The 26,236-nt window shown below is 45.1% G+C and overlaps 1 protein-coding gene across 1 annotated transcript in view; it reads right to left on the bottom strand.

Moving 5' to 3' along the window:
• SNX10 (sorting nexin 10) overlaps window positions 1-26,236 on the bottom strand; it is a 94,692-nt gene that overhangs the window by 49,070 nt on the left and 19,386 nt on the right. Inside the window, exon 2 of the mRNA XM_082258404.1 lies at window positions 4,933-4,986. Coding sequence (XP_082114530.1) covers window positions 4,933-4,956 — 24 coding nt within the window. The 5' untranslated portion in view covers window positions 4,957-4,986. The remainder of the gene's footprint in view (window positions 1-4,932; window positions 4,987-26,236) is intronic.

The following is a 26,236-nucleotide window of genomic DNA, read 5'->3' as shown; positions in this document are numbered from 1 at the left end:
TCAGGCTCTCAGCGGCACGCTGAGGCCAAGCTAGATGCCACTCAGGTATCTGGGTGGATGCCAACATTAAAGGAGTTGTAAGGGCAGAAGTGTTTTATCTTAATGCATTAAGATAAAAAGCCATATGTGTGCAGCAGCACCCCCCTAACACTTACCTGAGGTCCCTCTGTCCTGCGATGTCCACGAGTGTCTCAGCCGTCCGAGATTCTCCCTCCTGATTTGCTGAGACACAGCAGCGGCGCCATTGGCTGCTGCTGCTGTCAAAGTCAGCTTGCCAATCAGGAGAGAGAGGAGGCGGGGCCGGGCCTGGGCTCTGTGTCCTAATAGACACAGGGAGGTGTGACTCAGCTCGGGTGCCCCATAGCAAGCTGCTTGCTATGGGGGCACTGAACCGAAGAGAAGGGTCAGGATCACAGGAACCTGAGAAGAGGATACAGGCTCCTCTGTGCAAATCCACCACAACAGAGCAGGTAAGCCCCCGTTCACACTAAGGCGACCTGTGAGATGACCTGGTCGCCTCACAGGTCGCCTTCCATAGGGAAGCTGCGGACCCGTTCTAATAGGAGCGACACAAGTCGCTCCGACTTAGAAAAAGGGTCCGGAGCTTCTTTGGGGCGACCTGGAGGCGACCGCCATAGACTTCAATGTTATGAAGTCCGTGGCGGCCGCTCCGGGGTCACGGCGCGATGCTCGCACCGCAACCTCGGAGGTCGCCCCTCTAAGTCGGATCGCCCCTATGTGAACGGGGCCTAAGTATAACATGTTTGTTATTATTATTATTGGGGAAAAAAATGAGACTTTACAATCGCTTTAAAGTCAGGATCCCTCCAGAGTCTGGACCAGTGAAGTGACGACATCAAGACAGCAGTCGGCGAAATACGGGTCACAGGCACGCAGAACTAAGTGCACACCTGTTACCCACAGGAGAAGTAGAGCCAAAGAACTCTGACCTTACTTCTCCTTTAAGACAACACCCACTTTACACCTTGGCCACCAATCACAACAGCAATTTCAGTCCTAAGGAACTATGCCTACCATTATAAGGACTAGTTGGTTGGGTTTGTCTCCCAACCTATACTCTCATCTCCCTTAGTCTGAGTGAAAGGAACAAACGAGTGATATATCTACAGATATATTTATGTATCTTGAATTACTGGATCTTGTATACAGCATATGGTCCAATGTAAAGAAGAGACCTCTGAATAAAGCTATGGGGCATTCACAATATCATAGAAGAATTTCAGCACAAATGTTCTTGCACAAATATTGTCGTAAAAGGAAAACCATACCTGTAAACAAAGCCTAACGTCTAAGCACTGCCAATGTACCATGGCACAAATGTACACAGTAAAATTAAAACCAATTGATACTAAAATTGCATACCCATTGATGTATTGCTTCACTGAGCTAGCCCAAACCCCTACAAATAACAGGTGCATTTTACCAGCCTACAGATTTAACAACGTCACCCAGAAAATATTCCTACCTTAGATGTACAGAGCGTGGGGAAGAAAAAGAAAAAAAAAAAAAAAAATCTATAAGCATGTGACAAGTGAGCCCAACAAGAGGTGAATCACTGATTACCTTGCCGACTCTTGAAACATGCCAAAAGGAATTGCAAAAAACCTTTAACATACTTTTTCTTTCTTGGAAAAGCAAATAAGTGTTCATTCAAAGAATGGGCTATAAAGTGGAATTCCTAGCAAAACAGAAGCATGTATCAGCTTTATGGCCTTCCACATCATCAAGAAGCATTCCTCAAGTCAGCAAGTGCAAGGATTTCCTCCAGTATGTGTAATTTTATGACTGCAGGATAAAACAGCAAGATAAAAAAAAAAAAAACTCACATATACAGTATATAATTATAAAAATATCTCCTTGTAACATACTATCTGAATGAATCTTACTCAACGGTGGTAACCCACAGACCTGAATCCTAAAAGTCAATGATTTTTCAATGTGGGCGCAGATAAAAGGTTGACTTGCCAATGTCTCTCGCCAGACCTCAATTTGGTGGGATTCCAAGCTGGTCACGTGACTTGACACGTCCTGCCCTCTTGATAAAATTATTTCCAAGCAGTTTGCCAAGAGATTTTCAAACAAACTAGAAAAGTTTTGGGAATATTGTTGTGGTTCTTATGTGGTTTTTATATAAAGGCCATGTTATTTCCCCATAGAAAACCCCTAAAAGGCCAACTTTTAACATCACATTGGGCTGTCTGTTGAATGGGTGTGGGATTGGGCTGCTTGTGGCCCACCTAATGCAATGGAGCAAGCACACTCATTGGAAAGAGTACCTCCTAAGAAAGATGCCTTAAAAGATTGTCCACTGATAGAAAGTTAGGACTCGTCGAATGATCTGTGCATGCCCATTTTTTCTGGGTGTGGTCCAACTCTGAGGGTCACGGCTGTATGCATTAGAGATCGACCAATTATTGGTGGGGCCGATCACCATGGGCCGATATTCACTTTTTTTGAAGTATCAGTCACAAACTTGCCGATATTGCTTCAAGTGGTTGTACTGGAGTGATGCCTGCAGCTACAGGCATCCCACGGGTACCATTTTTTTTTTTTTAAGAGCCGACTGTCGGCTTTCTTGTAAAGATAACCGATTAATCTAATCAGCCACTTGGCTGTTATTACAAGCAGTGGGAGGGGACGTCCCCCCCCTTCCGGCCTCTCCGCGCAGGTCTCCCGTCGCACTGGGAGGCCTGAGCAACCAGGCAGCACATCCACTGGCTGGCCGATGACCTGAACAAAGCCAGAATCAGATGTCTCCGATGTAGTAACCCGGAAGTGATATCATGATATCACTTCCAGTTACTGGAGCCTTAAAGGCGCCAAATAAAAAAAAATAAAAATAAATAAGACAGTATTCAAAAAGCCAAACTTGGTGTTTTGAATGCTTTTACGTGCCGAAGAGGGGTTTGAGGTCTTAAAGACCCCAGATCCCTCCAAAAAAAAAAAAAAAAAAAAGTACCCTTCACTAGGGATGTTTACATTCCCTGTGACAGCAATAAAAACAAAAAGGAAGGACAGTGTAAATATTAAAAACATTTTAATGTACAGAATATCGGCCATCGGCCTGAAGGGTGCCTGGAAAATCTGTATCGGTCCTGATAAACGATAATCGGTTGATCCCTAGTTTACATGAATGAGAATGCATTTCCTGCTTTCTGTGTTGCCACCATTCACCTTATTTATTGCTCAGCACAACCTAGAAAAGTTGCCGAGTGTTTAATAGTGTATGTGTGTTTCTTGTGACCCGCTACCTGATCTGTGCTTCTGCTATACTGTGTTTGACCTGGCTCACCTCCAATGGACCCAACAATCCTACTGCTGACCTCTGTTGTATCCCAACTCTGTGCCTGCCGATTATTCGGGTACCTCTGCTGCTAGTTCGATTCTGGCCTGGATGACTTTGTTTCGATCTCTGAAGGGTAGATCTCCCGCCTGCTTTGACTACAATTCTGCTTCCTGCACCTGCATGTTCCTATGTCTGATCTGCAAACCAGCATTCTGAACCTTGTTAATACCTCAGCAGTGTCCAGATGGCATCCAAACTCACCACAGGTACCTGCCCCACTCCTCATTCTGTTCCACCCTCCTGGAATTTGAGACAGGCGGTATTGGACAGTAGGTGTAAGGAAACCACTTGTAATTTCAGCCCCTACTAGGTATGCAACATCAGCCCTCAAGTTTAATGGAAAAAAGGAGCTACCATAGTTTCCGGGTTCTTAAAGTTGCACTTTCTATGCTGTCATCCTTATCCTTGCTTTGCTATACGGTCACTGTCCTGGATCAAATATCTGCATATTAGCGTTGAGTCACCAGTATGCACATGCTTGCTTCAGGATAGTGCCTTCTCAAGTAGAGGATCTATATGTGACGAAAGGTTCCTAATATCCAGCGTGTTTTAAGTTTATTGCTCATTTACAATGTAAAGATCCCCAGTACATAAACATATATTATATATATATATATATATATATATATATATATATATATATATATATATATATATATATATATATATATACACACACACACATACATACACACACACACACACACACACACACACATATATATACATACACAGGTTCCTAATCTGATCAGATGCCAATCAGCCTACCAGTAGGTTTTTAGTTTATACTTGTGCAAACAGGAGGAGAATATACAAATTCCATGCATCGCTTTGGCCCACTATAGGAGAAGGCAGCATATGACTGCAGTGATGAGAGTGGCATATGGAACACATAACCCAGTGTCAGGTTTTGCAAAAGGAGGCAGCCAAACTCATAATTTTAATAGGCAGAGGAGGAATAGCAAATAACGAAATAATCAATGATACAACATGGAATATCAAAGTATTCCACTGCGATAGTGAGGAACAGGGAATTTCTGAATCACGAAGACCCTTGGCAGGGTGGTTTTCATTTAAGTATTTTACTAGCAGAAAAAGTGCTGGTGTGCCAAGTGCCATCTTTCACAATTCTTAAGCTAGCCATACATGGTTCAGCCTGCTGGCTGAATGGAAAAAAAACTGAACAGATTCCCCCATTGAAGGCAGATGGGGGAAATCCTGCCCATTGCGCTATGGTATTCTGACAGTGGGGAGACACAGATCAGCGTTGCAGCCTATTTACCAGCAGAGCTGATCGAACAGCTTTTCTTAGACAGGACGGTTAAAACAGATTCTACTGATCTACTACTGTTCTACTGCTGTTGCCACACATGGATCAAAATTTGGCCAGTTCCTGCTGAACCAGCCAAATTTCAATCCATCATTTCAATCAATGACCAGCTTTACAGAGGTCAGAAGCTGACTGCCTACCTGCTTGGCTCCCATCTGTTCAGAATTGGTAGAAACAGTGTACACAGTACCACAATGTCAAGCCAATACATTGTACTACCTATATTGTTACTTACCCCTTTCTTGTCCCTTGGCAGCATAATTCAGGAAAGCAGAACCACAGGAATGACCTGCAAAACAAGAGTGTTCAGAGTTAAGGAGTAACACAACAAAGCTTGTACAACAAATACTCAGCTTAACAGGTTAAAAACTGAAATAATTTACACACACATATACATACATACATATATATATATATATATATATATATATACATACACATACATACATACACACACTTAGGCTTTTGTTTTCCCATACAGTAGAAAAAAACAAAAGGCAAAAAGCCACTCTGCTGCTGGAATGGTAGAAAAATTGGATTTTTGATTTACCGGAAAATGTATTTCTCTGATGTTCATTGACAGACACAGCTACTGATCTTAACCATTGGGTTATACTGCCCCCTACAGGAGTAGGACACTAGGCAGAAAAAAAAAGTCTAGCTACGCCTATGGGCAGTCCCAGGGAGTATACGCCCTCTCTTTTCTTTAGGTACTCAGTTTTGTTACAAGTCAGAAGAATTTTTTTTTTTTTTTCCATTTTATTAGCCATATTTTTTTTTTTTTTCTTTTTTGGAAGCTGCCTTGGGAGGGAGATCTCCTGTTGCAGGGTCGGGTCCTACGCCTGGCAGGGTGATTACTAAAGAGCAGCTTCTAGGAAATTAGGGGTTTTTAGACTGGACAGGATTTTTTTTTTTTTATAACTCATGGCTAGTCAAAATTTTAGAAATTTAACATCTCCAGTCTTAAAGTGTCAGTAAACCCAAAAGATAAAAAGGTAATATAAGCTGTTAAAATATCATGTCTAATTTTGTTTGTTGCTCTATTCTTTCCTGAATCCATACCTACCTGGTGCCCTTGCCAGCTTCCCTATGCAAAGTGACAGCATTATTGCAGGCCATTTCCTGTGCTCTCTGTTCCCATTCTGTTTGCATAAGCTTAAAATCAATATCAGGAAGCTATGATCTCTCCAAATCCCACACAGCTTTCTTCCCAATGTGACCCTCTGGCACGCCATATGGGGCAAGTCAAGGGGTTTATGCCAGATCATTGTGTTCAAAGGTGTCTGTACACATCATTGCGTCGTGATTTTGGAAAAGGGTTCTGTACCACTTTATTGAAATTCCAGTGCAATTTTGGCCCCAGAGAATATGCAAACCACATCCAAAATTCACTACATAATCGCACTGAAAATCAGATCAACGTGCAGCTGCAGTAGTGTGAAACTAGCCCTAAATGCATTAGTAAAGAAAAAAAAAAAAAAAGTTAAAAATAGAAACCCTCAACAGCGCACTGTCACCGCCGCTGCAGAGGCTTCCATCTACACCTGGTCTTCCTTCCAGGTTCGCCGACTCCGGCCTTCTGACTGGCAGAGCTATAAGGGCATCAATACCCCGTATGAGCGCAGAAACCTTGGTGGCAGGACATAGGTCTGAAGGAACAGCATGGGTATGCCGTTCCTTCAGAGTGCATACACCGGTGACATTCACCGACTGGTACTCACTAGAATATCTCCTAAACAGTGCACGTTTAGGAGATATTCATTTTACCTACAGGAAAGCTTCATTTTAAGCTTACCAGTAGGTAAAAATAGTAAAACCAAGTTAACTACTACTTTAATCTACAACAATGAAAAATAAAAGTTAGTTATTCAGAAGTTTTATTTTTAAAAGAACAAACATTAGGTGGCCTGACCAGGACAAAAGGGGTTAACACACTGATAGAGGACACATGATGCAGCACATGCTAGAACTGTGCTTCGACCACAGATTTCGCTCATAGCACAGAAACACACAAGCTAAGGATCACGAGCGACTAAATCAAGAAAATCAAAATTTACGTTTACTGGTAAAGTCTTTTCCAGGAGACTTTCAGGACAGCATCTCAGGGAGAAGACTTGTTCCCTTTTCCTAGGAAACACTGCAATTCCAAAGTTAAAGGAGTTGTCAACTCAGGTTTTTTATCTTAATGCATTAGGATAAAAAAACCTGTGTGTAGCAGCTGCCCCAGCAACCCCTAATACTTACCTGAACCCGATCTCTGTCCAGCGATGTCCATGAGTCCCTCGGCCATCTGGGACTCTGCCTCCTGATTGGCTGAGACACAGCGGCGGCGCCATTGACTCCCACGTCTAGCAAAGTCAGCCAGCCAATCGGGTGAGAGAGGGGGCGGGACCGTGTCTGAATGGACAAACGGAACTGCAGCTCAGCTCGGGTACCCCCATAGCAAGCTGCTTGCTGTAGGGGTACTCGACTGAAGGACCAGGCACTGCAAAGAGGGACTTGAGAAGAGGACATGGACTGCTCTGTGCAAATCAACTGCAACAGAGCAGGCAAGTATACATTTTTTTTTATATATATATATATATATATATATATATATATATATATATATATATATATATATATATATATATATATATATATATATATATATATATAAACAAGGGGGGGGGGGAGTTTCTCCTGCCAGCCCTTCAGTTTGTTACACTAACAAACAACAATCGCATAACCATAAGCGCCCATTCACACTGGCGCGACACGGCTTGCTGGGGCGACCTGTGACCTTGGCGCGACTTGCACGGACTTCATATCATTGAAGTCAATGCAAGTCGCCCCAAAGTAGTACAGGACCCTTTTTCTAAGTCGGAGCGACTTGTGTCGCTCCTATTAGAACGGGTCCTGTGCTTATCAATGGCAGGCGACCGACCGCGACTTGTCAGGCGACCAAGTCGCGCTAGTGTGAATGGGGTCTAAATCACCATCACTTAACCACTTAGAGCCGGTTCACACTAGCGCGACTTGTCAGCCTGACAAGTCGCGCTCCCTCGCGGTCCATTGACCGCTACAGGACCCGTTCTAATATGAGCGACACAAGTCGCTCCGACTTAGAAAAAGGGTCCTGTACTATTTCGGGGCGACCTCGGAGCGACTTGCATAGACTTCCATTATGTGAAGTCCCTGCAAGTCGCTCCGAAGTCGTGGTGCATGGTAATGCACAAGTCGCCCCCGAAGTAGTAGTCGTCGTGTCGCCTCAGTGTGAACCGGCTCTTAAGCCCCAGCCCTATTTCGGACACTTTTGGTTTACAAGTTAAAAATCAGTATTTTAGCAAAGACTCTGGAGAATAAAAGGTCGGTCATTGCAATATTTTTTGTCATGGGGTATTTGCACAGCGGTCTTTAAAACGCCATTTTTTTTGGAAAATTTTTGAAAAAAAAAAATCACATTTCACTGCATTGAAAAAATACTAAACAGTAACGTTAACCCATTTTTTTGTATATTGTGAAAGATGATGTCACGCCAAGTAAATAGATACCCAACATATTACGGTTTAAAATTGCGCACACCGGTGGGATGGCGACAAACTACGGTCAATAGAGATCTCAATAGGCGACGCTTTAAATTTTTTTTAACAGTTACCAGTTTAGAGTTGGAGTGTAGCTCTTTTTTATTTTTTTAATTATTGCTCACGCTCTGGCGATCACGGTGATACCTCACGTGTGGTTTGAACAGCGATTTCATTCGCGGCTCGACTTCCGTATACGTTTTTTTCGCGCGCGAGCTAACGGTGGTGACAGCTAAAATTTTTTTTTTTTTCCCCTATTTTTTTTTTTACTTTATTACAGGTTTTTTTAAAAAAAAAAAAAAATCTGATCACTTATTGCTGTCACAAGCAATGTAAACATCCCTTGTGACACCAATATGCAGTGACAGGTACTCTTTATGGAGGGATCGAGGGTCTAAAAGACCCTAGACCCCTCCACTACACTTCCATGTATGCATAAGGCAGAAAACTGCGTTTTTGCATACAGCCATTTTTTTAAATCTGCCGCCTTTTGCAGCAGAGTAACCCGGAAGTGACGTCATGGACGCCGCCTCCGGGCTACATCATTGGAGACCCGATCGTGGTCGCGGAAGGCGACGGCGGGGGCGGGGGGTGGGGGGTGACATCCCCTCCCGCTCACCCGGGTAACGATCATCCCGGTAAACCCCCGCAAAGTCTGCCGACGTCAGTTTGCGGTCAGTGGTTAAAGTGTTACTTAACTCACAACCGTAAAATCAGTCTGTATATGCAGTAAATCATGCTCATTATACTCACTGTGGAACCTAAGGGGTTAATCCTCCACATTGTGAAAAGGCTGTTAAAACCTGTCTTCTGTGAGCCTCCTCCTTTTACTGTCCCCAAACCATGTGCTGATAGTAAAGAGCCTTGGGGGCACTCTAGCAATACTGAGCACGTGCAGAGAGTTTTTTTGTTTTTTTTGATGGGGGGGGGGGGGCTGGTGCATATGATCAGCACAGGGCCAATCAGCACTGTCCAGATAGAGGGTCAGGGATCATGCAGACTCATAGGACAGTCGGCAGAATGAAAACTCCTCCTACAAGCTTTAACCAGACACTGATAGAAGTCACAAGACTGCTAAATACTGCTGATTACAAAAAGGTATTTAGCAGTTTATATTCACTACAATAATAGCATTTCCATGTCCTGTGAATTATGGGAGACCACATAGTGAATGCAAAGTCCTGGGTTTAGTAACCTTTTAAAACAGCTGGCTGAGTAGTTGCTGCCATCCCGAAAGGCTTCTTGAAAAGATGTTAACCTCCCTGGCAGTATGATTGCTTAGGTGCTGAAAGCGGTACCATTATTTTGCATGTAATTCTTAAGGACGAGCAGCCAAAACCAACTATTTACATATGATTTTTTTTTACTGTGCGCTCTTTAACATCTCAGGTATGACAAAGTTTGAAACACAAAATCAAAATTAGAATATAATAAATAACTATAAATAAGTTAAAGTTATATATATATATATATAACAGTAAAACTGCAGGAAAGGGCACTGGGGGGCAAATTAATGTCATTTTATTTTGTAATGTAATCCAATAGGATTACAATATATCAGTATGTTTCATTTTTCAAATTTGCCGCCGGTTCCACCCCCCTGCGAGCGTCATGTCGCAGGAGACGGAAGCCGGGGCTCACAGCATCTGGCGGAAGATCCGGCCGCCGTATGCTGCAGGGACACATCGCGGGACCCCGGGAACAAGGCAAGTACCCTCTACCAGGATCCAGCAATGCTCCCTGGCGGTACCCCGAGTGTGGCTTGGGGTTACCGCTAATGGCGCTGAAATTCCACCCCGAGCCACACTCTGGAATACCGCTAAGGAGGTTCAGTGTAACTTTGGTTTTCCCAAAGGCATCTTGCAGGACAGCATATGACAAATAACTTACCACCTAGAGAGGGACCGCAGCCTGCTGGACCTTCCACATTAAGTCCTGTTCTTTGGTAAGTCCAACCTGCAGTGTCTGACAAGGTGAAGAATCTAGTCCAGGTCGCAGCTCTACAAATTTAACCCAGACAGGCACCAGCTCACTCTACAAAGGTTGCCACTTTTGTCCTAGTGGAATTTGCCAAGATCCCCTTAGGAACTTCCAACTTCTTACAGAAATGTGCCGAATTGCTAGCTTTAACCATCATGACAATGTCAGGAGCATTGACTGTGTATTATTCTACATCGGAAGTGCACATTGCATTTTGTTTTGAAACTCCAACTGAACACTATCGATACTTTTTACTTGATACTTGCTCACTTGTCACTTAGGCTCCGTTCACATGTCAGCGTATGGATCGCAGGCAGAACCGCCGCGGTTCCGCCCGCGATCCGGAGATTAATGCAAATCTCGGGACGCCTGTGCGTTGCCCGTTGATTTGCAATAGCCCCCCAAACGCTGAGCGATGTTGCCGCGATTTCCGCCTGCCGAATCGCGGTAACATCGCGCAAAAAAAAAAAAATCGCGGGACGCATTACGCCCAAAAAAGTACAAGAGCTTCTTTGGAGCGTATTGCGTCCCGCCGATTTTTTCTGCGCGATGTTACCGCGATTCGGCAGGCAGAAATCGCGGCAACATCGCTCAGCGTTTGGGGGGCTATTGCAAATCAACGGGCAGCGCACAGGCGTCCCGCGATTTGCAATAATCTCCGGATAGCGGGCGGAACCGCAGCGGTTCTGCCCGCGATCCATACGCTGACATGTGAACGGAGCCTTAGTGCCGGTTCACACTAGTGCGGCTTCGGCGATCGCATGTAATATCGGAGCGCATTGACACCCCCAGCGTATCGCATATGGCAGTGTGAACTGCCAGGGGTGCGTTTGTGATGCGGGAACAGGCTGCAAATTCCTGCATCGCATAAGTGTGAACCGGCACTTCGAGTCGGTTCACATTAGCTCGACTTGTCAGCCTGACAAGTCGCGCTCACTCGCGGTTCATTGACCGCTACAGGACCCGTTCTAATAGGAGCGACACAAGTCGCTCCGACTTAGAAAAAGGGTCCTGTACTATTTCGGGGCGACCTCGGAGCGACAAGTTGCCTCCCGAAGTAGTAAGGAGTCGTGTCGCCCCAGTGTGAACCGACTCTTAATTGGATTGATCACATTGTGTTGGGTTTTGTTTAGGTTGATACATTTGTAACCCCTTTTTTCACTTTATTGTTGATTTTAGTTAGCAGACAGCGCAATCTTTATCTTTTTTCATCATGACAATGTCGGCCTGGAAGCCCTATGCTGTTTACAGGCTCAAAAATAAAAGAAAGAATCAGTATTCCTAAACTCCTTGGTCAACTGTGAATGTAAGACACTCCTACTCACACCTAGGGTATGAAACCTATCCTGATCACAAGCAGGATTTGAACAAAAAGTAGGCAAAATATTTTACTGCAACAGATTATAGCTCATGGCTACCTTGGGCAGGAACCCCGAGCTGGGAAAATTTGCAAAAACATGGCTTTAAATAGATAAGAGTCCCCAATTCACTCAAATGTCATAATAGCTACTACAAATACTGCCTAGCCCTAGAGGGTCACATTTTTCAAGGACACAGGTTTGACTGGTTCAAGAGCCTGCAGCACCACCACTAAATTCAAATTTACAGAAAAGGCAGACAGGGCCGTTCTCAATCTTGACAGGAGTGTAAAAAGAAAATAAAAAAAAAAAAAAAGGAGTTACTAAAGATTCTCTGGCCAAGGACCTTGGTAGGAACGCAACCTGGACTTTAGGGTACCAAACCCTAACCTCTTATCAGCTCCACTCTAGGAACTCTAATACTGCTATAGCTCTCTGGGGTTCAAAGGCTTTCTCACTGCACCATCTATTGAAAAGTTTTCAGACCTTCATGTAACAACCCCCAGTCACCTTTTTCCTACTTGACATAAGGGTAGCTAAAAGCCAGTCTAGTCTAAAAACCCCTCATTTCCTAGAAGCTGCTCTTCAGTAATCACCCTGCTAGATTTTAATATTTCTACCCAATGGCGTAGCACCAGACCCTGCAACAGCAGATCCTCCCTGCAAGGCAGCTTCCAAAAAAAAAAAAAAAAGAAAAAAAACGGCATAAAACAACCACAAGCCCTCCAGGGCCAACAAGTCGCAACCACAATTCACAAGGACCTTTCTCTCTGAAACTTCCTCAGTACCACTGGTACCAAAGTGTGAGGGGGAATTCTCCCTTCCAGGCCACAGCTGATCAGGAAGCTAGGTTCTTATCTGCCAATCTGAGCAGTTGCTCTGCCACCTGCCCTGCTTCTGGTTCCCCCCCCTTAAGCCCCGTAAGCTGTGGGTCTGGAACTATGGTGGACCAGCATGTGCAGATCCTCTCGGACAACGCTTCTGCGGTAGCAGATTTCAAAAAGAGGGGGGCAGGGAACCAGAAGCAAGCCCCGTACACACGCACAGATTGTTGGCCGAAAATTGTTGGCAAACGTCCGATCGGCCGATTGTCGGCTTGTTAGTATGATGCTTCCGACAACCAACTGCGAATTTTCGGCCGAAAAAGATATGGTGTGCAGGCTATAAAATTTTTGTTGGCCAACAAAGAACGGCCGATTGTTCCTCAGTCAGTACAGATTTCGGCAGACAAAAATCAGATGAGCAAGACTGGGCATGCTCAGAGAAGAAAAAACACACTGAAAGTCAACCAGAACATGACATCACTTCTGAAGTTGGTTTTTGTTGGCCAACAAAAGTCCAGTGCAAGTCTAGAGCACATTTCAACCAACAACACTGGACAGCTTTCTCCAGTTTGAAGACCTTCTCTCCCCCCGTGCTCCCATCTGCCATGAGCAAATTTCGACCCATATGGGATCCCTACCCCCATAAGTGTGCGTCTGTTTTAACCTGCTTGGAGATGGGAAGAACCCAAAAGAGCTCCAGCAATAGGCTTTCTGACTTCCTCCACCACCAGAGAGCCTTTTGACCTGGACTTGAATCCTCACAAGCAAGTCCAGGACTCCTGCTCTTGATGCCATACTCCAAGGATAAAGTGCTACAAGGGCCGAAAATTTAGATCTGCTCACTGGCCCGCAGGGATAGAGGACATCAGCAGCCGCAGGGCAAACCTGGCTGCTCTTATGGACACTGAAAGATTCCCCTGAAGGATCGGAACTGCAACGTCCACCTGCAGGATCTTTTCCTTTGGTAAAATTAGCTTCTGCTGGATAGAATCGCACCCCAGAAAAGTCACTATTTGCTTAGGCACTAGATTGGAGTTCTGCAGGTTCCAAAGCCAAGACAGGCTTTCCAAGTATTCAAGCGTCAATTTCAAACCCAGAGCCAACTGCCTCTCAGAGCTGGCAAAAAGTTGCCGGTCATCCAAGTAGGTCAAAATTACTGCAAAAAGGCTAATACCTCTGCCATCACTTTGGGTGACAAGGAGAAATCAACCTTAACATCAGCCTGAGGTGCCTAGATTGATCGACTACATATAGCAACCTGGAGGAAGCATATCTTTTATTGGAAATCCATTTTGACTGAAAAGTCCATTTTGAACTTCTTGTATCAAATAGCACTGTTCAATGGCTTTAGGTTTAGAAATAACCTGAATTTTCCTGAAGGCTTTTTCACCACAAGAATATGGGAGAAACAAAAACCCTTACTCAACTCCCCTGGGGGAACTGGTGTCAGAAAATTTTTCTCTTAGTTCCTCTAACAGGGAGATCATGGCCTTGGATTTCTCAGCACACCTTGGGAGCTCCGTGACAAAGTCTTCTTGGTGGCGTATTTGCAAACTCAAAACAGTACCCCCTTAGGACAATCTCCAAAATGAATGATTTGGAAGTCACCGCTTCCCACTGTGGGAGAAGGGCCTCAACCTTCCGGGGAAAGCCTTTTTTCGTGGTACGATCCAGAACCGCCTCCGAATCTGGGCCAAAAATAAGATCCCCACAAATGGAATACCACACACAAAAAAAAAAAAAAAAAAAAAAAAAAAAAAAAACTTAAATTTTACCCCCTGCCGGGTTTTAAGCCACATTGCCCCTCGTGCAGAGTTAGCTACTGAAGACCTTTCTGACATGCAAACAGATTCTGCAGAGGTGTCTGCCCCCCGCCCCCGCATAGGCAGAAGGAAACAAGGCAACAATCTGCTTATTAGGGGTACTAGCTTCAATATGTGCTTTAAACTGTGTCAACCATTATTCCATATTCCTGGCCCCAACAGTATAGTGGACACAGCTGGTTTTATGTTTGTTTAAGAGTGGAAGTCCAGTTCGGTTTAGCAAAAATTCATCCTCTTATCCATTGCGTCGTTCATATGCCCCCATTTTCTCAAAGGCCAAACCAGTATTCTTCAACACCTGAGAAAGGACTGCAGCGAGCTTTAAATTTTTATTCCACATCAAAGCCGTTGTTAAAATGGAAATCTCCACTGAGGTACCTGGAAAAAGAACGGTTTTGCTTCATAGTCCCACCACCCTTTTTTTTTTTTTATTGCCTCTATCAGGATCTTGTGCACTGGGAAAACCCTATTTTGTTCAACTGGTACATCTGATCATGGAGGGCAAGTTGTTTCTTCTCCTCTAGGGTGGTTTAAAATTACCCCCCAAAAGATCATTCAGGGACAACTTGTACTAAAGGTTCCCTGGTGCTCCCCCTTTAGCCCCTCCTCCACAGACTCTGCCTGGGAGTTGGAAGCTAGACCTTCCTTTCTCCTATCTAGAATCATGATTCCGGCTGGTAGACGGGGGTAACCAGCAGAGAATCTGCTGAACTAGATGTTGGCTGTGGCAAAGGGATATTGGAAACCAGAGCCCTGAATGTTTGAAAAGTAGCAGAGAACTCTAGTTTTACTGACCCAACCAGGTGATTACAGTGGGCCACCGATTCCTCTCTGACGAGACCAGCAATACATGTTCTGCATAAAGCCTTAGTCCAGGACTCCTTAGGAATGACCTTGCAAGAAGGGCACTTCCTCTTAAAACCTTGAGGAGGAGAATTAACCTTTCCTGGGGCTTTACTTAAAAAAATAAAAATGGAACAGGAGAGGCTCAACAACTACTACCAGTCACAACCACTCAACCAGTGCAGTGCTCGAGCCACTGGTCACAGTGTGCAGGAGTCTACCACTAATACAACCCCCACTTTCCGATACAGGCCTGATCTTTAAAAGGGCAGAAAGGAAAAACCAAAGTGGAAGTATCACAATCGTGCAAGAGAAGAGTAAGGATTAAACCCAAAGACCCCCCTTTCCCAAAAGTGCCTGCTGTCGCAGAGACTTGGGTCCTTGCCTCAGTCATCCTCACAGATCAACAGTCGGGGAGAGAAACAAGTGGTCCCGCTTTGTTAAGGCTCTGGTCCCCATGCCACTGCATCTCCAGAAAACAAAGCACTAGCCTCTCTCTTGATCCACTTATCTGCGCCCTCACGGCCATAAACCTTGGTGCCTGGAGAAATTAAACCCACTCCTGGAAGGGACATCATCCACCACTAGAGACTGAAACCAGAACTGCTCACACAGTATGGAATGCAGATGAGGTCAGAGAACTGTTCCCTGCGGGGGAAGTGTTCCTTCCTCCAGTAAAGACCCCTCCTTGGCACCAACGAATGAGCGGATCCCCAGAATTTCCCCTACACGTCAGAGCAAGCCAGAGAGGAGACCTGCAGGTAAACCTTAAGACTTCCTTAAAAAAAAGAAAAAAAAAAGAAAAAAAAAAAAAAAGTATACCCATTATAGTAAGGCTAGGTCTCCATTGACACCCTGCTCATCTGCAACCACAGTAGCTCAGACTGCTCATAAAAGAGCAGCTCCTCCATGGATTTCCTTGCAGTACCCCCCCCCCCCCACAGGAGGAAACACTAAAACTGAAGGGATGGCAGGAGACAATCTTTTTAAAAGTTTGGAACCGGGAAAAACGGGCTCTTCTGAAAAGATGCCTTAGGGAAAATCTGTTTAATGATAGCATACACTACTTATATATAAAAAGCATGTCCACATAGGTTTACAGTCACCCTTAAAGAACAACTTTATTTATTAAAAAACAACCGGATACTACATAGCAATGAGCAACTGTTTGGATTTTTAAAAAAAATTCAAGTTAGACTTACCGGTAACTTGTTTTCCAATAGTCTTTCAGGACAGCACCTTAGAGAGATGGCTCCTCCCTCTCCTCATCAGGAAACACCCCATCCACCAGATTTTAAAAGGAGGCTTCTCCCACCATTCGTCAGTTTGTAGAAGAGTACCTCCGGCCCATGCTGGAACACAAACCGATATGGTTAATCACAGCAATACATTTTATACAATAGGGCGGGATCCTCCTGCTGTCCTGAAAGACTATTGGAAAACAAGTTACCGGTAAGTCTAACTTGAATTTTCCCTAAAACGTCTTTCAGGACAGCACCTTAGAGAGGATTATCGAGACTTACTAAATTTAAGGAGGGACCACAGCTTGAAGGACCTTTCTGCCAAAAGCCTAATCTTCAGCTGCCAAAAGGTCCAACCTATAGTGTCTTGCAAATGTAAAGTAGCTTGACCACGTAGCCGCTTTGCAGATTTGATCTGGAGTGGCACCAGCTTTCTCTGCCCATGTAGTGGCTAACGCTCTCATAGAGTGAGCTCTGATCCCCTGTGGGGGAGACAATTTCATTTGTGAGTAAGCCTCTGAAATAGCGGATCTGAGCCATCTGGCTATTGATCCCTTTGATGCCTGGCGACCTTTTTTGTTGCCAGAGAAAAGAACAAAAAGAGAGTTTGATGATCTAAACTCTTTAGTAACCTCCAAGTAGTGTATAAGAATCCTTCTTACATCTAGGTAGTGAAAGCTTTCTTCCTTATCTCCTGATGGATTAGGACAGAAGGTAGGCAACACAATTTCTTGTGATCGGTTTCTAGTTGAAGCTACTTTTGGGAGAAACCCTGGATCCGTCTTGAGAATTATCCTATCTGGATATATGGATAAGAAAGGTTCAATAGCTGATAAAGCATGTAGTTCACGGATTCTTCTTGCTGATGTTATTGCCGCCAAGAAGACCGTCTTGAGGGTAAGGCTTTTTAGTGTAACCGTTTCTAGTGGTTCAAAAGGTTCCTTTGTGAAGGCCTGAAGGACCACCGACAAGTCCCATTTGGGGAAGCTTCTGATAGGCACTGGTCTGGAGTGGGTAAGGGCCCTGAAGAATCTGATGATTAGAGATTCTGAAGAAATGGGCCTTTCCAAGAATACCCCCAGGGCTGTTACTTGTACCTTGAGGGTACTTACTGCCAAACCCTTTCCTGCACCCTCCTGTAGGAACTCCAAAATTGAGACAATACTGTCCAATTTTTGATCTTTCGATTCACACCAGGTATTATAGGTTTTCCAAACCTTTGCATATATATTCCTTGTGACTTTTTTCCTACTGGAAAGTAGAGTAGCAATTAATGCATCTGAAAATCCTTTCCTTTTCAGCAGTTGCTCCTCAGATACCAGGCGGTGAGCTTTAGCTTTTCCACTTCTGGATGATATACTGGACCTTGAAGCAGTAGGTCCTGACGCAGAGGGAGCTGAAAGGCAGGTTTGACTGATAATTGAAGGACAGTCGAAAACCAAACCCTTTTGGGCCAATAAGGAGTGATCAGGATCACTGAGGCTCTTTCCATTTGGATTTTTCTCAACACCAACGGAATGAGCTGGAAGGGGGGGGGGGGGAAGGCATACCCCAACCTGAACTTCCAGGGATGTGCCAGGGAATCTACTCCCAGAGAGTTGTCGTTTCTGTGGAGTGAGAAGTAAAGTGGAAGTTTTGCGTTTTCTTTTGTTGCAAACAGATCCACCTCTGGCTTTCCCCAAGTCTTGGTTATCAACATAAAGACTTCTGAGTTCAAGCTCCATTCTGCTTCTCGGATCTTCTGCCTTCTGCCTGCTTAAATAATCCGCCACACTGTTTAGTGTACCTTTTAGGTGGATTGCTGACAAGGAAAGTAACTGACTTTCCGCCCACTGCAGAATTTCCGTTGCCAAAAGCTGTAGGGTTTTGCTTCTTGTGCCCCCTTGCTTGTTTAGATATGCCACTGTAGTGGCGTTGTCTGAAAGGACTTGAACATGAGTCCCCTGAAGATTTTGAGAGAAGGCAGCTAGGGCTAGGCCGACTGCTTTCAACTCCTTCCAATTGGAGGATTTCCTTGTCTCGGTGTGAGACCAAACCCCCTGGTGCCAGGTTTTGGTTCCAGTGGGCTCCCCACCCCCATCTGCTGGCATCCGTTGTTAACCTCTGGTCTGCTGGGAAGGACCAGGCCAATCCCTGAGACAAGGTTATCTGATTTCTCCACCACCAGAGGGACCTCTTGACCTTGGTGGGGATTTTCACCTTTAAGTCCAAAGTCTCTGGATTGTGATCCCAGATTCTGAGGAGGAAATATTGGAGTGGTCGAAAATGAAGCCTTGCCCATTGGACGGCTGGAATTGATGCAGTCAGGTTTCCAAGGACTGACATGATCTCTCTGATCGACCACCACTGATTTGTTTGTAGCCTTGCTACCAAATTCTGTATTTTGACCCGTTTGTCTTCTGGTAGGAAGATTCTTTGTTCCACAGAGCATAACTGAAACCCTAGGAACTGAACCCGTTGAGCCGGTGTGAGATTCGACTTCTTGATATTCACTATCCATCCCAGAGACTCTAGATGACCTCTTGCCTTGTGCAGGTCCTCTTGAAGTTTTTCCTTTGACGGGGCAAAGAAAAGCAGGTCGTCCAGGTAAGGCACCACAGAGATTCCCTGAAGGCGGAGGGGAGCTAAACACTCTGCCATTACCTTTGTAAAAATACGAGGGGAGGATGATAGCCCGAAAGGGAGTGCTTTGAATTGGATGTGAAGCATTTCCTTTCCTAGATTCACTGCCAACCTTAGTAATTTCTTTGAGGGAGGGGCTATAGGGATATGTAGGTAAGCATCCCTTAAGTCGATTGATGCCATGAAGCATCGTTTTGTTAACAGGGTTCTGACTGTAAGAATTGAGTCCAATCGAAACTTTGTACAGAACTGACCCGTTTAGTGGTTTCAGATTCAATATAAGACGAAAATCCCACGATGGTTTCTTTATCAAAAATATGTGGGAATAAAATCCCTGATGTTGTTCCTCCACTGGTACTGGACAGACAACTCCCTGTCGCCTCAGGTCCTTTAGCAGGTCCATCATAGCCAGGGCTTTTTCTGCATCTCTTGGGAGGCTTGTGACAAAGAACCTTTCGGGTGGCGTCTCTGAAAACTATGTTGTAGCCTTGGGACAACATATCCAGAATGTATTGATTTTCTGTTATGGCTGCCCAATAGGGGAGGAATTCCCTCAATCTTCCTCCCACCGGCAATGTTTTGTCATTGTGTTTTGTTGGTTGACACAGGAGGATGGAAGAGAACACCTCCTTTCCCTTTGGGTTTTTGTGTCGACCAGTTTCTTCTTTTCTCCTGGGGTCTGCTATTTTGCTGAGCTTTTTGAGGTCGAAAAAGCTTTTTTGCTGCCTGTTTTCTCTTCACAGGAAAAGACTTCTTTTTGTCCGCTGTTCTATCTAGAACAGAGTCTAGCCCAGGCCCGAATAGTAGATCCCCTTGAAAAGGAAGTCCACATAGCTTATTTTTAGAAGCCGTATCCCCCGGCCATGTCTTTAAAGCGGAGTTCCGGGCACAAAAACGATTTTTTTTTTTGTGCCCCTCCGCTAGGTAGAGCTCACCTGAAAAGGAATTGGATAGTTATTTTTATTTTTTTTGTTTACTCACCTTTTTATTGAAGATCGTAAATACTCACCTCTGACTGCTTCCTCCCTCGGAGCCGCGGCTCACCCCGTCACTTCCTGCCTCGCAATGATTCCTGGGAGCTAAACGTCATAGCTCCCAGGAATCAATGCGACGGCACCGGCCCCGCTCGTCATTTCCGGGTGACGCCGCACCGGAAGTGACGAGAGGGGCCGGTGCAGTGCATTCTGGGACACGAAGACGCGGAAGAAGACAGAGAAGAGGACCGCGCCGGCTTCAGCTGCCCACAACAGAGATGGAAACGCTGTGGAAGAAATTTTCTAAGTATTTCTTCTAAAAGGTAAGTGCGAACCGGGACAGATCAGAGGCTAGCCATTGTGGAATGTGCTAGCCCTGACTGTCCCGGGGGTATGTTCAGCAAAAAATAATTTCTGTGCCCGGAACTCCGCTTTAACCAAAGAGCCCTTCTGGCTGAGTTGGTTAATGCTGCAGATCTTGCTGTCATCTTCACTGACTCTGCTGAAGTGTCAGCAATGAAGGCTATGGCCGTGGAGAGCGTGGAGAAGGAATCCAAAATTTCCTGTTTAGGTGAATCTGCTGTGATGTGTGCTTTTAGCTGGCTAAGCCAGTATTCCAGATTCCTGGACACACAGGTTACTGCCATGGCAGGCTTTAGATTCCCCATGATGGATTGCCAGGATCTCTTAAGTTGCTGGTCCATCTTCTTATCCATGGGATCCCTCAGGACTCCCATGTCTTCAAATGCTAGGTCCGTTGACCTAGAAACCTGGGAGAAGGCTGCATCAATCTTTGGCATCTTATTCCAGGGAGCTCCTGGGTCCTCATCAAAAGGAAAATCGCCTTTTAAAGGCTTTAGGGAAGGTTTTCTTTTCCGGATCAGCCCACTCATGTTTTATTGCATCCGAGATGGTCTGATGCACTGGAAAGATACGGCCCTTAGGCTCTTCCAAGTCTGCATACATTTTATCATGTAGGGACAGTTCCTTCTTATCCTCCTCTAGACCCAGGGTGATGTAAACTGCCCTCAGGAGACCATCCACTTGCTCTAAGGATAGTTTGTATTTAATGGGCTTACTTTGTGCCCCTCCCTCCTCTTCTTCCTCTGAATCCTCTTTGGAATGTGAGGGGGAATGATCTCCTTGGGTGGAAGGAACCCCTTCTGTCCCCACCGAAGGAACCATTTGTGAACCCTGAGAAGAAAGTGAGGCTGATGGCTGACTCAAGGCAGGATCCTGTAGGGATGACCGAAAGGATTGGATGGTAGCATCCAATTCCTTCCTCACAGATGCGACTAAGTCGCCACATACTGCAGATGCTTCTTCCTTTACTAGTGCATCAATACACCCCTGGCAAAGTGTCTTTTTCCAGCTTTCGGACAACTTTGCTTTGCATGAAGGACACTTTCTCTTGAAAACAGTTTCAGAGCTTTTAGCCTGGAAGACATGAATGGGAAAACATACACATGCTTCTTTAGGAGTCAGCCTGATTCTCAGGGTCACCAAGGTGCACAGGAAGACATTTTAAGGGAAGTCCCATGTGCCCTGACAGGCCCCCAGCCACCGGGGGGATAGATAAAAGGGATGGAGAGAGACCCCACAGTAAGATAGGCCATAATGAAGACACCCCTTACCTGGGCCTTACTGGTGCCTGTGCCTGTCCCACTCGCTGATGAAGCTTCCATCGCTTGGCAGCGGTATCACCCGTGGCTTCGGTACCGGTTCCGGAGACCAAAGCGCGCCTGCACTGGACCGGAACAAGGCACCAGCTTGCACTGAAGAGGAAGAAGGAGCCCATGCACTGCAGTCGGTCGCGTGAATGGGAGGAAGCAATCGTCTCCAAAAAAGGGTAGGTGGACGTAGGAAGCCCGGTCTCTCAAGATAGCACCTTAAGAGCCTAGCTCCCCACAGAGGTGTTCCTCGGCCGGAGGAAACACAAAAACTGACGAATGGTGGGAGAAGCCTCCTTTTAAAATCTGGTGGATGGGGGTGTTTCCTGATGAGGAGAGGGAGGAGCCATCTCTCTAAGGTGTTGTCCTGAAAGACGTTTTAGGGAAATAAGCACTTTGGCTAAGACTAGAATACACAAAAAAGCAAATAAGAGTGCAGGGGTCAGGTGTATGTAACAGCAGTCTGAACCCTGCAATGTACAACAGTGTACAAAGTGTGGCAGCAAGGAGTATGCATTATAGGGCCTCTTACTTTGATGGGGCAGGAATTTGAACAGAGGGGCAAGATATAGAGAAGGGTTCCATCTACGCATTATATTTGCTCAGACGCTCTGGAATGTGGACAACATTTCCCGGAAGATAATCTTTATAAATAAAGGATGACACATGACAACTTATTGTGCACATTACTCAGCACTTGGTTTTGCGGAGTACTTTGTACTATTGTAAAGTAGTATTTATCTTTAAAGTACATCAGTAGTATGTTTGTTTCATAGAACAGCACAAATGGTCAAGGGTAGAGAAGGGGGGGGGGGGGGGACAAGAGGCTAACTTATGTATGGAAGCCACAGTGGCTGGAAGTGCAGCGCTGGCATACACAAATTAATAAATTGTACAGTAAACAGGAACAAGAGTTCCACTTTAGGAAATACTGTAGAATTATAATAGGAAGCGATTCAATGAATTACAAAAAAGTACGTATAATAATAATAATAATGATAAAAATACAGTGTTTGTACTCAGGGTAAGCTTTTAACACATACCGAAAATATTCTTAAAGTGGAGTTCCACCCTATTTTTATACTTACCTCCATCTTCTCGCTCCGGGTCACCTGAAAAAGAAATGGATAATCGCATATTTTTTTTTTTTACTTACCTCGTAGCGAAGAAAAAATACTTACCTTACTTCCTTCTTCCTCCTTCCTCGGCCGCGGCCCGTCGTCACTTCCTGGCTTTGCAATGATTCCTGGGAGCTGAACGTCATCGCTCCCAGGAATCATTGCGCCTGCACCGGCCCCGACGTCAGTTCCGGGTCGCGCGCGTCATCCCCTTCTAAACAGCTTCTGGGCATGCCCAGAAGCTGTAGAGGGATGACGCGCGCGACCCGGAAGTGACGTCGGGGCCGGCGCAGAGCATCGTGGGACCAAAGAAGGCGGAAGAAGACGCCGAAGGGGATCTCGCTGGCTTCAAGCTGCCCACATCTGAGATGGCAGCGCTGGACAAGACGTTTGCAAGGTAAGTATTTGTCCTAACAGGTAAGTGCAACCCGGGACAGATCAGAGGCTAGCCATTGTGGAATGTACTAGCCCTGACTGTCCCGGGGGTATTAAAAAAAAAAAAAATCCAGGGTGGAACTCCGCTTTAACAGTTTAAGTCTTTCAAGGCCCCTATGCTTTTTTTTCTGCCAGCAGATTCCTCTGCTAGAGTGACCTACCAGCAGAGCTGGGCATTGCCATGTCAGGCAGAAGATAGCAAGACTTTTTTTTTAAACTATCACAACTTACAATATCAAGAGACTCTGCAGTAATAACTATGTGCTAATAAACCACCCCCCCCCCCCAAAAAAAAAAAAAAAAAGATGCCTAATGTAGCAGCGGAGGGGGCCAACAAGCGGAGCCCCCCCCCCCCCTTTTCCGCTTCAAGGTCTTGTTCCAGGTCAAGTAAATACAATTTTTGTTGAATAAAGAGCAGTATTATATTTAATGTAAAAAAAGCTTTTATTAAGCCACAGTAAAAAAAACTTTAACAAAAAGGATGAAGTTGCTGGATTTGCGCAACACCAACCATGAAATCGATCAATTCCACTCAAAAGCTAGAATAGCCATTTCCTAGAATACAATAATAGCCTCGATTTCTAACTGCTAACTAGTTAAATGTTAAGTGTTAAACTTGTGGTATGCATCCTGTTGCTACAATATTAAAAGCAGAACTGGAAAATCCACATATCACACAGCAGTATTTAGAGAAGTAGAGCTGGAAAAATCATGAACAAGTATACAAACAGCCCCAAAGCATTTCTGTATTGAAACTTAAATGGCGAGAACATTCTGGGGTGAATTGTATTTTTTACAGTATAAAGTGCAGCAATAGCCAAATGTCCACCTTTAAGGACCACACTGGCAGCTCTAGGGTCATTGATATGAATCCCAACCATGGCACTACTTGCCTGGAGTTTTCATGTTCTACCTGTGCCTGTCTGGGTATCCTCCGGGTACTCCAGTTTCCTCGCACACTCCAAAAGACATGGCGGTAGCTTAAATAGATCCTGTCTAAATTGGACAAAATATGTGTATGTATGAGTTAGGGACCTTAGAGTGTAAGCTCCTTGAGGGCAGGGTCTGATGTGAATGTACAATATATATGTACAGAGCTGCGTAAATTGTCAGCTATATACAAGAACAGTACCTATAACAACTAACTAGAAAAAGATCCACAGCTAATGAAATGTACATACCCGCGAACAAGTTGCTTGTGCTCAGCTGGAAAGGCCACTATTCCACAACAGCTAATACATGTAATCTCACTTCCTTATAGAGGAGGAAATAAAAATTACAAAGTTGTTCAACAAACTGAAATCCCCACGGGCGTACCGCAGGGTAGCTTGCAGGTGATGAAAAAGAAAAAAAAACAATTCACTAGCAGAAGCTGCTTAAAGCATGTAAGACGAAGAATGGAAAATTACTTCTTAAAGTGGTATTAAAAAGTAAAGCCAAAACTGTTATTTATTGCATCTTACTAATAGAATCAGATGTGATGGCTGTATTGGTTTTCTTTTCTTAGGTTTTTACCTGGTGATCTGGCCAGTAACATACCACCCATATTAAAGTGCCTCCACTGTGGATGAAGGAGCGCAGGGGGTCCCTTTAGACAGCAAAATTGTAGTACATCCAACACCACCCCCCTCTGCCCCCTCCCATACTATCAGATTTAGATACATTACCACAGGGGTCCCCAACCACTGGGCCGCGGCCCCTCTGCAGCCAGGCCACGAGAGCGGTGGGCCAGCAGGCCCGTAAACGGGCTGGCAGACGAGCGGGCAGGCCGGCAGGCAAGCAGAGAGATGACATGCTGCATCACCACAGTTCTGCCCTCACTATGCAGCTGTGGGCAGCAGAGAGATTACATCTCTCACTGCCCGCCCCCCACTCTGGGACACAGCCAGGGCAAGTGGCAAGCCGCGTCTGGTGGCAGGCAACGTGGCAAGTGACAAGCCGCATCTGGTGGCAGGCAACGTGGCAAGTGACAAGCCGCATCTGGTGGCAGGCAACGTGGCAAGTGACAAGCCGCATCTGGTGGCAGGCAACGTGGCAAGTGACAAGCCGCATCTGGTGGCAGGCAACGTGGCAAGTGACAAGCCGCATCTGGTGGCAGGCAACGTGGCAAGCCGCATCTGGTGGCAGGCAACACACTCGGGGGTTCCACTGATTCTGCATCATGGGGAGTTAAACTATTTAATTTTATATTACAATGCAATAATAGAAATAATGTGCTTCAATCATCCTAACACCACATCAACCAAGGTGCCGTGATGATTGAAGCGCCAATACCAGCCATTGCCCCGACAAATTGTCCACGAAAAAAACGCATAACCCCCCCCCCCCCCCCACTTTCTTCCACAGCCTGTCTCTGGTACCAAAAAGGTTGGGGACCGCCGCATTAACAAACTGAAGCCAAACTCCGGCTAATACTTTATAAGCAGTTACAACAGTTTTTTGCTTTTGGGATAAAAAAAGGTTTGTCTCATACCTGCAACTGATACATTCTGCTGGAGAGCTTATTCTTTTGAAAAGGAAGAGATTTGCTGGATCACCAGAGGAAATTAGAAGAAAGAAAGCCTTAAGAGGGAGTAAACTCCCTGTATGATTTATACCTATAGGTAAGGCTATAATAAGGCTTACCTAAAGGTAATGTAAAGATCACATAAACGTGCACCATTTCAGAGATATTTACTTTAGATGCAGCTGGTGACACCCCTGGCACATGTACTTTGAAGGAACAGCATACCTGTGCTGTAAACAGCGACCCCCCCAATCAGATAGCCAATGCCAGCTAACCCGCAAGGAAGATCAGGAAAGGATAGAAGCGCCTTCAGCGGTGACAGCGTGCTGCTGGAGGACTTCATTTTCAGGCAAGTTTGTCATATTGTGCTAGTATGCAATGCAGCCTTAGGACTTAAACTGCCCAAGGCCGATTTTTTATTTATTTATTTAGGATGCAATTTACTACCACTTGAAAAAGAAAATGAATGCAGCCATCACATCTACGAAAAAGTATTCTGCAATATAATAAAATAGGTTTTCTTATGGATTCAACCATTTGCCAACTGCACTATAGCAAAAAGACTGCTACAGTGCGACCGTC

The sequence above is a fragment of the Pelophylax lessonae genome (genome assembly GCF_965119305.1).
Source record: "Pelophylax lessonae genome assembly, chromosome: 5".
Lineage (NCBI taxonomy): Eukaryota > Metazoa > Chordata > Amphibia > Anura > Ranidae > Pelophylax > Pelophylax lessonae.
This window is presented reverse-complemented; position numbering and strand designations above follow the sequence as displayed.